Source organism: Sorex araneus, chromosome X (genome assembly GCF_027595985.1).
Source record: "Sorex araneus isolate mSorAra2 chromosome X, mSorAra2.pri, whole genome shotgun sequence".
Taxonomy (NCBI): domain Eukaryota; kingdom Metazoa; phylum Chordata; class Mammalia; order Eulipotyphla; family Soricidae; genus Sorex; species Sorex araneus.
The window spans coordinates 235,357,980-235,374,838 of NC_073313.1; the positions used below are offsets into that span (position 1 = coordinate 235,357,980).

General features: G+C 37.9%; 1 protein-coding gene across 1 annotated transcript in view; it reads left to right on the forward strand.

Annotated features, from left to right (window-relative positions):
• BMPR2 (bone morphogenetic protein receptor type 2) overlaps nucleotides 1–16,859 on the forward strand; it is a 175,130-nt gene that overhangs the window by 124,837 nt on the left and 33,434 nt on the right. Inside the window, exons 5-9 of the mRNA XM_055120119.1 lie at nucleotides 1,547–1,638; nucleotides 6,578–6,808; nucleotides 8,068–8,182; nucleotides 13,850–14,010; nucleotides 15,473–15,620. Of these exons, the coding sequence (XP_054976094.1) occupies nucleotides 1,547–1,638; nucleotides 6,578–6,808; nucleotides 8,068–8,182; nucleotides 13,850–14,010; nucleotides 15,473–15,620 (747 nt within the window). The remainder of the gene's footprint in view (nucleotides 1–1,546; nucleotides 1,639–6,577; nucleotides 6,809–8,067; nucleotides 8,183–13,849; nucleotides 14,011–15,472; nucleotides 15,621–16,859) is intronic.

Consider the following 16,859-nt stretch of genomic DNA (forward strand, 5'->3'; position numbering starts at 1 on the left):
AGACTTATTACTGTTTTTGGCATATCAAATACATCACGGGTAGCTTGCCAGGCTCTGCTGTGCGGGCGGAATATTCTCGGTAGCTTGCCAGACTCTCCAAGAGGGACGAAGGAATTGAACCCGGGTCGGCCTCGTGCAAGGCAAATGCCTTACCCGCTCTGCTATCGCTACAACAATTAAGAAAGAAGGGGAATAAAATTTCCATCCTCAGCCTCCCCCACCCTTTCAAAAATATCTCTGTGCTTAGTATAGAAAGTCATCTTTGTATTATAGCAGCTCTCAATTTTCTTTTTTATTTTTATTTTGGGCTGCCATAGATTCAATCCAATGCCTTATCAATGTGAATCATGCACTCTACCACTGTTTTCATCTCAGGCCCCTTCTCATCCTTTCTCGTGGAAACTTTTACCTTATTCCAAAAATTTATTTATTTATTTATTGTTTGGGGGCCGCAACTGGTGATGTTCAGGGGTTACTCCAGGCTCTGCACTGAGGAATTATTCCTGGCAGTGCTTGGGGGATCATATGGGATGCCAGGGATCAAGGCAAATGCTTTTACCTGCTGTACTATCATTCTGATCCCATTTTTATGGAAAGTTTTAAACATTTAAAAAATACCTATCAAGGGGCCGGAGCGATAGCACAGCGGGTAGGGCGTTTGCCTTGCACTCGGCCAACCTGGGTTCGATCCCCGGCATCCCATATGGTCCCCTAAGCACCACCAGGAGTAATTCCTGAGTGCAAAGCCAGGAGTAACCCCTGAGCATCGCTGGGTGTGACCCAAAAAGCAAAAAAAAAAAAAAAATACCTATCAATCAGTTTCAGCAACTATTACATCTACATCCCCTACACGAGAGGTTCATAGTCTTATTTGATCTACCACCCCCTTTTCAGAAAAAAATTATTCAGTGCCCCCTTCAAAATTTATCTTCTAAGCAAACAAACAGCAACACCCCCCCCCCCCAACACCCCATGCCAAGTGCATACTAAGATCATTCCAGCACCCTCAAGGGAGTGGTATTTCCCATTTGGGAAACATTGTTTACTTCCTAGCACAAGTCACTACATTCTTCCTTATAGTAATGACAGTAATGCTACCTGGTTATTTTGAATCTCAAAATTGTAAGAGTTTAAAAGTATGTTTATAACCACAATACCATTTTCACATCTAAAAAATAACAGTAATTTGTCAGTATCATGAAATGTTCTAATAAGTTTCAGATTCGATAAGCTTTTAAGGGAAATCATCCACTCAGTTAATTCATTACAGTCACTTTAATAAGACATTCTTTAATGTTTCTACAATATCTGTAAGACTATAAACTAGGTCTGTTGCTGAAATTGTCTCCTTCCAGTATTCAGCTTTCAGGAGTTTCATCTTTGATCTCATATATGAATCCCAGTTCAGTAAAAAGTTTTTTTCCTTTGACATCAGTCATATCTTTCCCCCCACCCTTTTGTTGCTATTCTTTAGATGATAATATAATGAAAATTATCATTTTTAGAGAACTGCATTTTGTAACCTTTTATTTTTCTGTTCCCTTAGGAGACCGGAAACAGGGTCTTCACAGTATGAACATGATGGAGGCAGCAACATCAGAACCCTCTCTTGACTTAGATAATCTGAAACTATTGGAAGTAAGATTCATTGCTTTTATATTGTGGATGATTTTCCCTACTTTTGTAGTTTATTGGAGACAGTGATTTTACTTACTAACACATTGATTCATTTATTCAGTGAACATTTATTGCATTTCTTTGCCAAAGCCTAGTGTAGGCAGGGAGAATATGCATTATCAACATATTCTTTTTGAGGTTTGTGTTCTAGTGGGAGAGAGTCTATCGCTGGTAAATAAATTAATATACATAATTTCTAGTAGTAAGTGCTATGGAGTAAAATAAAGTAATTAGGAGTTAATAAAATAATATAAGAGGTTATTAAAGAAAATATGTTTAGAAAGGTGGAGATATTTGAGTACAGACTTGAGCAGACTATCCTGATGAAGGTGTGAAATTCTGAGAGAAACATGGTAGGCACTAGGCTTTCATGATAGATGCCAAATAAATATTTCTGACTTTGCAAATATGTTTTTGTAAATATCTATAACTGTTACATAAATTAAATTTATTTGGTAATATCTTAGGATATACGTTAAAAGTCTTATCATAGAGTGTGCCTCTTTGGCTACATTGGCCAGAGATGTGGACTTTTTTTCTTTTGGGTGTATTTCCCTATTATGGGGAAATGACCAGCACATCCGTGTTTAGGCTGTGTATTTAGGGCTTTTTCTACTCTGAAGAAACCCATGTTCTCACTTGAACACGTGTCTCTCTCCTTCCCTCCCTTTATTTGCCAAAGATATCCTTACAATGGCGCAGGAAAGATAGTTAAAGAACTGGATAGTTATGTAGAGGACTCAAGTCCAATTTCTGACACTTCATGGCTCTCTGAGTGCCAACACATGTAGCCTAGTGGCCTCTCAACATTGCCAGGAGTAGTCTCCATGCCACCAGCACTGCTTGGGAAACTCCCTGTCCTCCCAATCCCAACATACAAAATAAAGTCTTACCATGATGAATGTTTTTGTGATCTTTATTAAAATGACTTGATAACCATGATACCCATATCAGAGACTATTAAATAATAGAAAATGTTTCATCATATAAAACAATGTACGAAGCTTCAATTTGAGAAATAGAATAAAGTTATAAGAAAGTGTTCTCTCATTCTCTCTTTTTCCTTTCTCCATCTCTCTCCTCTCTCTCTCTCTCCCTTTCCCCTCTCTCTCTCTCTCTCCTCTCTCCCCTTCTTTCTCTCCTCTCCCCTTTACTTTCCTCTCCTCTCTTTTTGGGCACTGTGGTTTGCAATATGGATACTGAAAGGTTATCCAGAATATCCCTTACCTACTTTTAACCCTCAGATCTTGTCCAGCATGATCATTCCCAGCTATTTATTGTCATAGCGGTCTCCTCTCTATCTTACCTACCCTCAGCCCCACACACACTTGTGGTTAGTTCTAACCATTGACCAGTTTTCCTCAACCCTCTTTTCCCTGGCCATGGATATTATTCTTCTGATATATATATATATATATATATATATATGTGTGTGTGTGTGTGTGTGTGTGTGTGTGTGTGTGTGTATATGTATGTATGTATGTATATATATATATATGGGCTGGAGCAATATCACAGTGGTTAAGACATTTGCCTTAAACACGGCCCACCTGGGTTTGATCCTCTGCCCCTCTCGGAGAGCCAGCAAGCTACTGAGAGTATCTTGCCCACACGGCAGTCTGGCAAGCTACCTGTGGCATATTCGATATGCCAAAAACAGTAACAAGTCTCACAATGGAGATGTTACCGGTGCATGCTCGAGCAAATCGATGAACAATGGGATGACAGTGACAGTGATATATATATATATGTATATGTATATAATATATATGTTATATACATCTATATATACATCTATATATTTATATATACCACAAATGAATGTGTAATAAATATGTATATATAAATATGTATATTTATATATACCACAAATGAATGCAGTCATTTGTGGTATATATAATGCAGTCATTTGTGGTCCCTTTTCTTCTGACTCATTTCACTCAGCATGATACTCTCCATGTCTATTCATTTATAGACAAATTTCATGACTTTATTTTTCTGACAGCTGCATAGTATTCCACTGTGTAGATGTGCCATAGTTTCTTTATCCATTCATCTGTTTTCGGGCACTCAGGCACTCAGGCCCTCCAGATCCTGGCTATGGTGAATAGTGCTACAATGAACACAGGAGTACAGATGATGTTTCTGCTGTGGTTTGGGGCCCCCAGGATATATTCCCAGAAGTGGTATTGCTGGGCCAAATGGGAACTCAATTTCTAGTTTTTTGGGAAACATCCATATTGTTATCCAAAAAGGCTGAACCAGTCAACATTCCCACCAACAGTGAAGGAGAGTCTCTTTCTCCCAACATCCACACCAATACTAGTTGCTTTAGTTTTTTTGGATGTGGGCCAGTCTCTGTGGTGTGAGATCTCATTGTTGTTTTGATCTGCATTTCCCTGATGATTAGTGATGAAGAGCATTTTTTCATGTGCCTTTTGGCTGTTTGAATTTCTTCTTCGAGAAAGTCTCTGTTCATTTTATTGCCCCATTTTCTGGTGGGATTGGATGTTTTCTTCCTGTAGAGTTCAACAAACCAGTGACTTGTATGTCCTTGATATTAACCCCTTCTTAGAAGGGTATTGGGTGAATATCCTTTTCCATTTCCTAGGCTGTCTTTGTATCCTGGTCATTGTTTCTTTTGAGGTGCAGAAGCTTCTTAATTTAAGATAGTCCCGTTTGTTTCTCTGTTACTACATGCTTGGTCAGAATCAAGGATATTTTAATCAGCATTTGTGAAACACAGGGACTGAATTGCTGAAATATAATTTTGACCTTTATTCTTTATACATTGACAATATTTTTAAGTAGCTTGCTAGTAGTCATGGTCTATTTTCTCAATGTGTTGATCTATAAGATTATTATATTTCTGAACTATATTTATCTTAATGTAATTACATTAGGTTTTCAGTGTTTCACTACTTTTGTCTTGTTTGTAGTTGTTACAAGAGGAAATGTTTTGTGCTGGAGTGATAGCACAGCGGGTAGGGTGTTTGCTTCCATTCGGACGACCCAGGTTTGATTCCCAGCATCCCACATGGTCCCCTGAGCATCACCAGGAGTAATTCCTGAGTGCATGAGCCAGGAGTATCCCCTGTGCATCAATGGGTGTGATCCTAAAACAAAAAAAAAAAAAAGAGGAAATATTTCAATCCCCTAGATCCTTGCTTTGACAGATGTGTGTTAACTAACCTTTTAAAAGTTTATTTATTTTTGCCTTTTTTATTGAATTGCTTTTGGGATAGACCCTTACAAAGCTATTCATGAAAACATGGGCTAGGAGGACTAGGCAGTGGTTGCAACCAACCACAGTTCTGTGTGGGGCAGAGAGTATCTAGAGAAAAGACCAGTATGACAAGAATAGCTGGGAAAGATCACACTGGACAAGAACTCAGTGTTAAGAGTAGGTAAAAGAATATTCTTTTATTATTATTATTATTTTTGCTTTTTGGGTCACACCTGGCGATGCACAGGGGTTACTCCTGGCTCTGCACTGAGGAGTTACTCCTGGTGGTGCTCAGGGGACCATATGGGATGCTGGGAATCAAACCCGGGTCACCTGTGTGGAAGGCAAATGCCCTACCTGCTGTGCTATTGCTCCAGCCTCGGTAAAGGAATATTCTTGATAACCTTTTGTATCTGAGTATGTGGCCCACAATGCCCAAAAGGGGGCGGGGGCGGGGGTGGGGGTGGGGGGGTGGATGGGGGGTGAGAGAAAGAGAGAGAGAGAGAGAGAGAGAATCTCAAAGCCCAAATGGAGAGAATATGTTGTAATTTGGGTTCTTTGCATATTTAATAGTTTGTTATATCCAGATACTGTCACTGTCACTTTCATCCCGTTGCTCATTGTTCGAGCGGGCACTAGTAACATCTCTCATTGAGAGACTTATTGTTACTGTTTTTGGCATATCCAATACACCACAGTAGCTTGCCAGGCTCTGCCGTGCGGGCGCGATACTCTCGATAGCTTGCCGGGCTCTCAGAGAGGGGCAGAGGAATTGAACACGGGTTGTCCATGTGAAAGGCAAATGCCCTACTGCTGTGCTATGGCTTCAGCCCATCCAGATACTATAAATATTATATTGTGTATACCTTAGATTCTGTTAGCATCTTCTAACATGTGTTATTTCATTGTTTATTTTAGTAGGCAGTTAACTTGGTTGGCCACATTACAAGCTCTTAGGCAGATGCTCAAATCTCTGTTCAGTTATTCTGTTTGTAGGTGGAATCTTTTTCAAGCATTCCACTGCATTTTCCTTTCTTCTTCTGGAATTCATTTCTTACTTTCTAATAGTCATGTTTCATGTTTGCCTTAAATTTTTGGTTTTAGATTCCCCAGATCTTCTGGTTTCTAGGACTCAAGATTATGGATTGCAATTTTTGCTCCATTACACACTGATTTCAGTTTGCTCATGGGCTAAAAGCTGTAAATGTGGGTAATTAAGCCCAGGTCATAGCTTTCTTTTCCAAATGACTTACTATAGAATATACCTCCATTTGTTTGGTTTAATGTAAAAATATATTAGATTTCGTTTTGAAAGAATTTTTAGAGCATATAGTAGTTTTGGATTTGGGTTTTTTTTGAGAGGATTATTCCTGGTGGTGCTCAGGGGACTATATGAAGTGCCAGGGGTTGAACAGGTTTGGCCGCATGCAGGGCAGTACCTTACCTACTGTCTTGGGCCCCAAGAGCGTATAGTAGTTAGTTATCTCTGGGTTTGGTTGAATCAGAGATTCTTGAGCCATATATGATGTAGGCTTTATTGTTATCATAATAATGTCATTAAAACTATAAGGAGTAAGGGACTATAACATGCATATGAATTTATACTTTATTAGTTAATATGTTGCTCTTTTTTATGAATTAATGCCTTGCTTTTTTCAACACAAATTTTTACAGTTGATTGGCCGAGGTCGATATGGAGCAGTATATAAAGGTTCTTTGGATGAGCGTCCAGTCGCTGTAAAAGTATTTTCCTTTGCAAACCGTCAGAATTTTATCAACGAGAAGAACATTTACAGAGTGCCTTTGATGGAACATGACAACATTGCCCGCTTTATAGTTGGAGACGAGAGAGTCACTGCAGATGGACGCATGGAATATCTGCTTGTGATGGAATATTATCCAAATGTAGGTTCTCCAAAATGTAAACTGACATTTATATTAACAGTCAGACTATCAGGGGGGCCTCTATAATATGAGGCATAGTTGCTATGCAAACTGGTTATTAGTGTTATGCTGTGAAATAAGGCCCTCACATCAGAACCAACTGGGTCACTAGTTAGAGGATTTTGTTTCCCCTTCCCTCCTTGCTCAGTTTCTTTTACAGCCGTATTTTCTTGAAGAAACTAGTGCCTTGATTGACCTTCTGATATAACCTGCTCTCCCCTCCCACTCCCCAACCCTCATTTCTGCCCCTCCCAATACCACTGATGTGTCTTATCCCAGGCGCATCTTGTAGGTGAGTACTTTGAGTAGCACTGATATGTATATTTACAAAAGCCTTCTGTTTTTCACTTGTTAAATATGATATAAAGAAACTTAGTCAGGGAATAACAAATGCCAAAACTGAGAACTGATCTTTAGTAAGAAATTTACCATGGCAAGGGGGTGGGGGGGAAGGATAGAAGAGAGACTTTGGGAGGGGCAATTGGGAGACACTAGGATAGTGGTGGAAGGAAGTACAATATCTGGTGGAAGGTGGGTGCTGGAATTTTTATGTATTGACCCCCAAAATTAACAGTATTGTAAAGCGTGCCTAATATAAAAAATTTAAAAAGGGGAAAAAACCCTACAATTTAAATTCATACTGATGAGAGTTTAAATGTATACTGTTATAGTGTAATATGTAATATAGCTTTTTCTTAATATAATAATGTATATATATTTTTTAACATATATAATATGACTTTTCCCCCCCCCGCCCTTTCTTTTTATTTTCTTGTAATGGACTTTCCTGTCTTAATTTGATCATTCTAAGAAAAATTGAAAATAAAATAGCTATGATTTTTTAGTACAGGAGAATCAGATATCATGTCTTTCTTTTCTTCTTTACTAACTCTCTCTTAAAATTCTGAAATATAATTAACTAGATTTCTGTGGAATCTTTTTGGGGCTTTACCATCTTGGCATTGTACAGAGCTATCAGGTCTACATGCAGCAGTGCTCGGAGGCCCCCAGAGCTACACTGACAGTATTCTGGTACTATCCAGTGTCAGGGATCCAGCGCAAAGCCTCAAGCATGCAGGGCATGTGCTGCAGGCCTTTGTGCTCTCAGTGTCATCTTTTTTGGGAATCTTAACCTATGTAAATCTTTTTAAAGATTATTGTCACAGCATGTTCGCATAAGTACTACTCTTTTCATGTGTATGTTTTTTCTCTCTCTGTAGGGATCTCTGTGCAAGTATTTGAGTCTCCAGACAAGTGATTGGGTAAGCTCTTGCCGTCTGGCTCATTCTGTGACTAGAGGACTTGCTTACCTTCATACAGAATTACCACGAGGAGGTAAGACAGTAACTAGAAGATGAATCACCTTGTGGGGGGGGGCACTGGAGGTGGTAGAAAGTATTTAAATATTCACAGTGAAAGTATGTTTTGAATAGACTTATTGCTAAACTTGCTAGATCTGATATGGAGAAATGTATTTAAGTACAATAGGAAGAGTAAAGAAAAGAATTTCAAGATTTAACTGAGAATTTGAGTAAAGTTCTAAATACTGCATGCAGAGAGATACTTCTACCGAACTCTAACTTGGTCTTTTGATTTTAGAGACATATAGACTATTTGAAGTCCATGTATGGACTTAAATTAACAGCCTTTTATTTTTTTTTTTAATTCCTTTTTCTCACTTAAATGAACTACAGTGTGGGGCTGGAGCCATAGCACAGCGGGTAGGGCATTAGTCTTGCATGCAGCTGACCCAGGTTCGATTCCCAGCATCCCATATGGTCCCCTGAGCACCGCCAGGAGTAACTCTTGAGTGCAGAGCCAGGAGTAACCCCTGTGTATCGCCGGATGTGACCAAAAAAAAAAAAAGAGAGAGAGAGAAAATGAACTACAGTGCATTATCACTTATTTTAGGCTTAAAATAAGCTTCTTTTATTTTAATAGCACATGGATTTTTTTTTTTTTTTTTTTTTTTTTGCTTTTTGGGTCACACCTGGCAATGCACAGGGGTTACTCCTGGCTCTGCACTCAGGAATTACCCCTGGCTGTGCTCAGGGGACCATATGGGATGCTGGGATTTGAACCCCGGTCGGCCGCGTGCAAGGCAAACGCCCTACCCGCTGTGCTATCTCTCCAGCCCGATCACATGGATCTTTTTATCATAAATTGGTTAGTCTTTAGTATAAAGTTTAAGTGATGTCTTCTTTAACTAGCATTAAGTTTGGTCAGATCTGTCAGGAAGAAATATAATAGTGAGTTCAATTTAAAAAAAACAAAATGTAAAAAAGTAAACGTTTTTACTTTCTCATGTAAATATATGGAGGGAATCTAAAATTGGCTCAGCAGCACCTTTGTGTTTTTAGGGTTCCTGGCTCCTGTATTCTTCCTTCATTATTATATTTATAAGTTTTTTCTCTTCAAGGTCACCTCATCCATCATTCTTTATTCTAGTCAGCAGGGGAGAAAAACAGAAGGTAGAAGAAATTGTCCCCTCTGCCTCCTAAAGTATAATCCTTGAATGTATGCTTTGTTTCCCAGAATGTGGTCCATACTTAGCTGCCACACTCACCTGCAGGGGATGCAAAGAGATGGGTGGGTGGGGGAGGGAGGAAGGGAAGGAGGGAGGGAGGGAGGAGAGGAGAGAGGGGGAAAGAGCACACCACCTCAAATAATATTGGGATCTGTTAGTAAGTAGAAGTTGGAGAATGTATGCTGTAACTATAGGTTTTGTACTTTATGCACATTTTGGCTAGGTGTTCAAAGCATCTTTTTAAAAATACATTTGCATTATCACTTGCTTCCAAAATACACCTTACATCACAGTTACCTCTGATTTAACTTTACTGTGAAAATTCTGTCTTCAGACTTTTTTAGGCTTTCATCCTTTAAAGAAGTTTCTTATTATGCTGCAATAAATACAAAAAATATAGCCAAACTTAAAGGTCTGTACATGTACTTCAAAAACGTTCAGAACATTTTTTTGTTCTCTCTGACCTCTGTAGTGAAAAGAATCCATAATGTATCAGTACCTAATATCTTTCTTCATTGTATAATGCCTCGGATCATCTTTTTTAGCTGCTGCTTCATATATAAATAATATCTCTTGAATAATTTATCAATTCATTTATCTTGACATCTTGCTTTTCCTGAATACAGAATTGGTTAGTGCTATTGCCTATGTCAGCAACCTGAAGTACTTGCTTTAGTGTTTTCAGCACATTAACCGTTTGGACTATGTTTCCTTACTCTTAAACATTATTAAACTGCTTTATAGAGCTGGCTTAGCATAGAACTTAAAACACCATCTTAAACCTATTCAGTTCTTGCATGATTCAGCAAAGTTTCAAGTCTGATATTAACTGGAAAGAATGATTGCCATTTAAATAAGCTTTTATCTTAAGAATTACACCCAAATAATGTTGTAATTGCTACTTAAATGTACGTTTTGCCTAATTGTTTTTTAAAATATCTAAGGTTAATATTTCAAAAATTTAAGTTATCATTTCACTTTCTTTTAGAGAACCCTATTCCTTTTATTTTCTTCAAATCTAGCTTGCTGTTTAGTACAGAAACTTTGTGCTAATTAACAATAATTATGCATGCTTTTGCTTCAGAATAAGAAATTGAACCTGCTTGTTTATGCTTTATTCTTCCTGTGCTTTTTTAAAACTAATGATGTATTTATTCCCTCTCTCCAAATAAAAAAAAACTAATAAAAAGAAGAACACACATACAGATCACTTAAACCTAACTAGAACATTGCTAATTAGTTTGTGTAGTTGAAATACTACTCTGTTTCCCTTCTGGCTATCTTTCGAACTCATTGTACATTCTTTCCATGATTAGCCTTTCCTTATGTGTGAGGTAGTTTTAGGTATTGATTTGGTAGTACTAAACAAACACTTTACAGTGTCTTTAAATTTTCTTAGATAAATATCAGCTCTAGTTGACATTTTACGCAGAGTAAGAAATGCAGATCTTTCAGGATCTGAGTGGGCCATGTTAGTACATGTTTTATAAACCTCAGCCACAAAGTGGGAAGGGAAAAAGAGAAGAAAGAACTCTTTCATAATAAAACTTGTTAGCTGGAACTAGACCAATAGTACAGGGGTTGAGGTCCTTGCCTTGCATGTGACTGGGCCTGGTTTGAATCCTTGGCACTGAATATGGTCCCCTAAGAACTGCCATGAGTGATCCCTGAGCCTAAAGCCAGGAGTTAGTCCTGAGCATCATTAGGGTGTGGCCCAGACCCTTCCCCCACACCCAAGAAACTTGTTAGCCACTATTTTCCTCCCGATTACGCTGTTGCTTTAACTGTTCTATTCCTGTGCTTAAGGAAATAATATAGGGCTTAGGGCACATGTCTTGTGTGCTACTAACCCAAATTTAATCCCCGGTGCCACATATCTTCCTGAGCATTGCCAGATATGGCCCTGGAGGCTTCTTAGCACTTCCAGGATGGCCCTGGAGGTCACTGCATTCAGTATCAGATCCTCAGGCCCTAGTTCTCAACCTCCTTTTGCCAAAAGTGGTCCCCTGAACACTACATGGGAGCCTATTAAAATTAATATTAACTGTATTTGCTTTACTACATTTTTTTTCATTTATTTTGGGTGTTATTTACATTTTAGAAAATATATTACAGAATTTTTTTTTCTTTTTGGGTCACACCCGGCAATGCACAGGGGTTATTCCTGGCTCTGCACTCAGGAATTACTCCTGGCAGTGCTCAGGGGACCATATGGGATGCTGGGAATCGAACCCGGATTGGCCACATGCAAGGCAAACACCCTACCCACTGTGCTATCACTCCAGCCTCCAGAATTTTTAAAAAACATTCTAGGTTACTTTGATATGGGATGTATATGTGCTTTCTTTATGATTTGTTTTGTTCTTTGGGTTTTTGAGCCAAACTGGGCTGTCCCCAGGGCTTACTTCTGGTTCTGTGCACGAGTTCACTCCTGGAAGATTCCTGAGGCCATATGGGTTGCCAGGGAGCGAACCCAGGTCAGCCTTGTGCAAGGCAAACACCCTACCCACGGTACTAGCCTTCCACTCATAAAATGTTTTTTGATGCAGGGCTTGAGTTGCATTTCTTTTAGTAATTTTTTTTTAATTTGCTATGTGAAAATCTCTTTGAATTTTGGAAGACCTATTCATGGAATATATAGTCTAGTGACAAAATTAATAGAATGAATATATATATATATATATTTTTTTCTAAATTAGAAAACGGGGTGGTTTTTTGTTTGTTTTTGGCCTCCCCGCTAGCGATTCTTGGCCAGCTGAGCTGGAGGTTCAGTGCAAGGACCTGAACCACAGAGCTGCTCAGGCTCTGTGGTTTTGGGATTCCTGGGCAGCTCAGCAGTGCTGGACACCTCCAGCACCACACGAAAGGCCCTGTGCTGCACCCATCGATGCTCAGGGAACCATGAGGTGCTGGGAATTAATCCGGATCAGGCACAAACTAGGCACGCATCCTAACTGCTGCACTAACTCCTGGTCCCATGTAAACAGATTTAGTATGATACTGAGAGATAATAGTGCTTCCTTTGTTCTCTTATTTAAGAATCAATTTTAAAATCATTTCTAGTTGTTTTTATATTTTTTGTTTGTTTGTTTGTTTGTGTTTTTGCTTTTTGGGTTACACCCAGCAATGCACAGGGGTTACTCCTGGCTCTGCACTCAGGAAGTGCTCAGGGGACCATATGGGATGCTGGGATTCGAACCCGGGTCGGCCGTGTGCAAGGCAAATGCCCTACCCACTGTGCTATCACTCCAGCCCCCTCATTTCTAGTTTAATTTGAAAAACTGAATTGGGTTGAAGGACAGAACTGATATGTTCTATCATAGGTTTGAACTTTTAGTCACAGAATAGTATAAAATACATATACTTATTTTTGAACCTGTCAGTTTTCATTTAAACTTTTTTTGAGACAGGTAAGAAACAACCCGTTCTCTGTATCTATTTTTGATACCATAGAAATGAAGTGAGAAAAACAATGGATTTAGATTTAGAAACAACAACATGTAGTTGTAGCTGAATGTTTAAAGTTTAATTATATATGCAGCAGTTTTGTTGTAAAATATAGTAGAAATTAATCAATGTGCATTAAAATTTTTATTTATATCACTATATCACTGTATCACTGTCATCAATTTGCTCGAGTGGGCACCAGTAACATCTCCATTGTGAGACTTGTTACTGTTTTTGGCATATCGAATACACCACGGGTAGCTTGCCAGGCTCTGCCATGTGAGCAAGATACTCTCAGTAGCTTGCCAGGCTCTCCAAGAGGGGTGGAGGATTCGAACCTGGGTTGGCCGCATGTAAGGCAAATGCCCTACCTGCTGTGCTATCGCTCCAGCCCTTTTATTTATGTATTTTTTAAAATTTTGATTTCTTATGTCTTTTTTTGATATTAGAAAATTATTGGTCTATGCCCGGCCCCATTTGCAGCCATGCAACACTTCATAGGACACACCCTGCCCATACTCCTAGAGTACTGTGTCACATTTGATGGAGTCAAAGTAGGAGGCAACCAATCATAGAGGGAAATATATTATTTTACAGATATACACATATATAAAAGCACACAAGGATCAACCTTTAACAACATGTTAGTGATCTCTTATAGAAGAGCTTAATGGCCCCTGGGTGAAATACAACAATCTTTACTCTTTCCTCTAAGGATACTTTTTTTGTAGCATTTTTAGCAGTTTTTCATAAAAAAACAATACAAAATATATTATTTCGGTTCTGCTTTGGGCCAAGGATTGGGGTTTGGGATGGAAACATCTTAAATATGGTGATGGGAAAGTGTTTGAATATTAAATATAATCAAATATTGTGAGCTACTTTATAAAATAAAAAAAAATTAAAGAAAGAAAATTATTGGTTCAAAAGTAACAGTCTTATGTATTTATATAACCAATTATCTATATGCTTGTCTTATATCTAATAATACTATTTAAGTTTAATAAATATTTTAATTATCCAAACAGACCATTATAAACCTGCCATTTCCCATCGAGATTTAAACAGCAGAAATGTTCTTGTGAAAAATGATGGGACCTGTGTGATTAGTGACTTTGGGTTGTCCATGAGACTGACTGGAAATAGATTGGTGCGCCCAGGGGAAGAAGACAATGCAGCCATAAGTGAGGTAAGTTTATGCAAAAGATTAATCCTGACAAGCTTAGAAAAATGAATGAATCCACTTTACTATTTAGGAAAATTATCTTTATGTGCTGTCAATTTAAGTATATTGGAATTGCAAAATTAAGACATAAAGAGGATATCTTATGAAGTTCATCGTACATTATGGAAATCACTATTTTTCCTTCACATTTTGGCAAGCATAGGAATTGATTTTTTTTTTAGTTTTTGGGTCACACCCAGTTATGCTTAGGGGTTCACTCCTGGCTCTGCACTTAAGAATTACTCCTGGCAGTGCTCTGGGGACTATATAGGATGCCAGGAATCGAATCCCAGGTCAGCTGCATGCAAGGCAAGCGCCTTACACACTGTACTAGCTCTCTAGCCCCTAGTACTGATATTCAAATAAAAGGTAATTATCAAACTTGAAATGAAGTAATCACCCTCTAATAGCTGTTAAAATATGAAATATCTCCTTCCTGACTTTTTGTTTGCATTCATATATGAATGTCTTTATTTGCATATGTACATGTACTTACTGATTTTTGAAAATATGAAATGGTATTCATATTTTCAGGTTTTCTCACTGTCTTAAAATTTAATGTTTATTTATTTTGGGACTTGGGGCTACACCTACTTGTGCTCAGGGCTTATTAACTGTTTCTGCACTTAGGAATAACTCCTGGCTGGGTTTGAGGGACATTGTGAGGTGCTGGAGATCAAACCCTGGTCTGCTGCTTGCAAGGCAAGCACCCTTCCCAGTATAGTATATCTCTGGCCCTTTTATGCTTTTCAGTATGATTTTCAGGAATGGCCTTACTCAAGGCTTAATCCTGGCTCTGCACTCAGGGATCACTCTGGTGATGCTAGGGAGATCTTATGGAATAACAGGGTTCTAACCCAGGTTGATCCTGTGTAAGACAAGAGTCCTACCTGCTGTACTATCTCTCTGGTCTCTGTTTATTTTTATAGTATGGTATGCCTCATTTTTTAAATTTTTTTCTTTCTTTTTGGTTTTTGAACCACACCCATCAAAGTTTAGGGGTTACTCCTGGCTCTGGACTCAGGGATTACTTCTGGCGGTACTCGAGGAAACATAGGATCTAGGAATCAACCTGGGTGTGTTGTGTGCAGGCCAAGTGCCCCTACCCACTGTACTATTCCTCTGGCCCCATTTATCTTTTCTTTCTTTCTTTTTTTTTTTTTTTGCAGTGCAGGATCACTGAGCGACATCCTTGGGTTACATCATCCTTCTTGATTAGTGAAGAGTATTCGATAGGACAGATTGATTTATAATGGTTTAGCTGTTCAAAAAAGGTATTTTTAAAATTAGGTGTAGAAAGTTTCAGTGACATATTTAAGGTCAAATAAACTTATTAATATGAAATTTATATGTAGTCTTGATCTATTGTATGCCTTTAAAATATGCTGCATTGTTTTTGAAAATGATTTTTCTGCACTTTTATCAGGTTGGCACAATCAGATATATGGCACCAGAAGTTCTAGAGGGAGCTGTGAACCTAAGGGACTGTGAATCAGCTTTGAAACAAGTAGACATGTATGCACTTGGGCTTATCTACTGGGAGATATTTATGAGATGTACAGATCTCTTTCCAGGTAAGAGAATTGCTATTAAAATTTGATGTATGTTTTGGAGTGAAGTGGTTATCTCTCTTCTGTCTCTGTTAAACAGATCACTTAGCTTTTGCTTGCATAAACCTTTAGTTCATTGCCACCTAGTGTTCAGTAATATTTTAACAAAAGGCTATCAATCAGAAGAAAAAATTGTTTTAAAAGAATTAAATTTTGCATCTGAGCATATCGTAGTTGTTTATATTAATTTTTTTCACTGTGTTTAGTTTGGTCTCTGGTTCCTTTAACTCATATCATTTTTCTTATGTACCCTCTGAGCATTTGACAGGTTACTCTTAAATTGTTTACTGATTAATTCAAAGGAATTAGAAGCAATAAATTATCCCATTATGAATTCTCTCATTCTCTCTCTCTCTCTCTCCCACATGTAAGTCCTCCTTTCTCTATTTCCTTCCTTCCCATTTCCAGTTCACCCTTCCTACCTGCTTATCATTGAAAGAGCACTTATTGTAATGTGAATGCTTATTGAAGCTTATTTGAAATAGTCAAATTAGTTTATTTTTTCTTCTATTGTCATAGAAAAATGTAGACTAACAACCAGTCTGTGTATTGCATTCTTCTAGATAGTGTGCAAAATGATTTGATAGAAAGCATTAAACAACTGTATGAAATGGAACTATTCAATAAAAACCATAGTGAAGTTTAATACTTTTGTTTTATAAACATTAAGCTTTTGGGACAGTGAAGATAGCTCAAAATACTGGAATGTATCCCTTGCCATGTACAAGTTCCCAGATTTGAGCTTCAATACTGCCTGTACCCCTTTCCCCTACTTCAAGTATGACTTTGGTGGCCATCAGCACTACTTGACCTGAGTAGTATTGCTTTGTCGTATGTGCACTAGAATGTCAAGGTTCAGTATTGCTGGGGTTGATCCTAAGCCCTCAGAACCCCTGCGAAACTCCACCCAAATTAAACATTTAAAAACAATTTGTGTTTAAAAGCATTTAATAACAATTTATGTTTAATTTATGGAATAAATTAACACTGTATAATGTATCGTCCAGTTAATTGAAAATACAATGTACTTAAGTTAGAATTTTTATCCCCTCTTTTTAAAAAAATAACCATTGTAACAGTGTCACAGTATTAGAATATTAAACTTTTGGAATTTTAAAATTTTTATTTCTGTTCATTGGATTCTGATCAAATAGTTTTTTAATATACACTAATTCAGAATTCTTTTCAGAAATATGTTTGAAT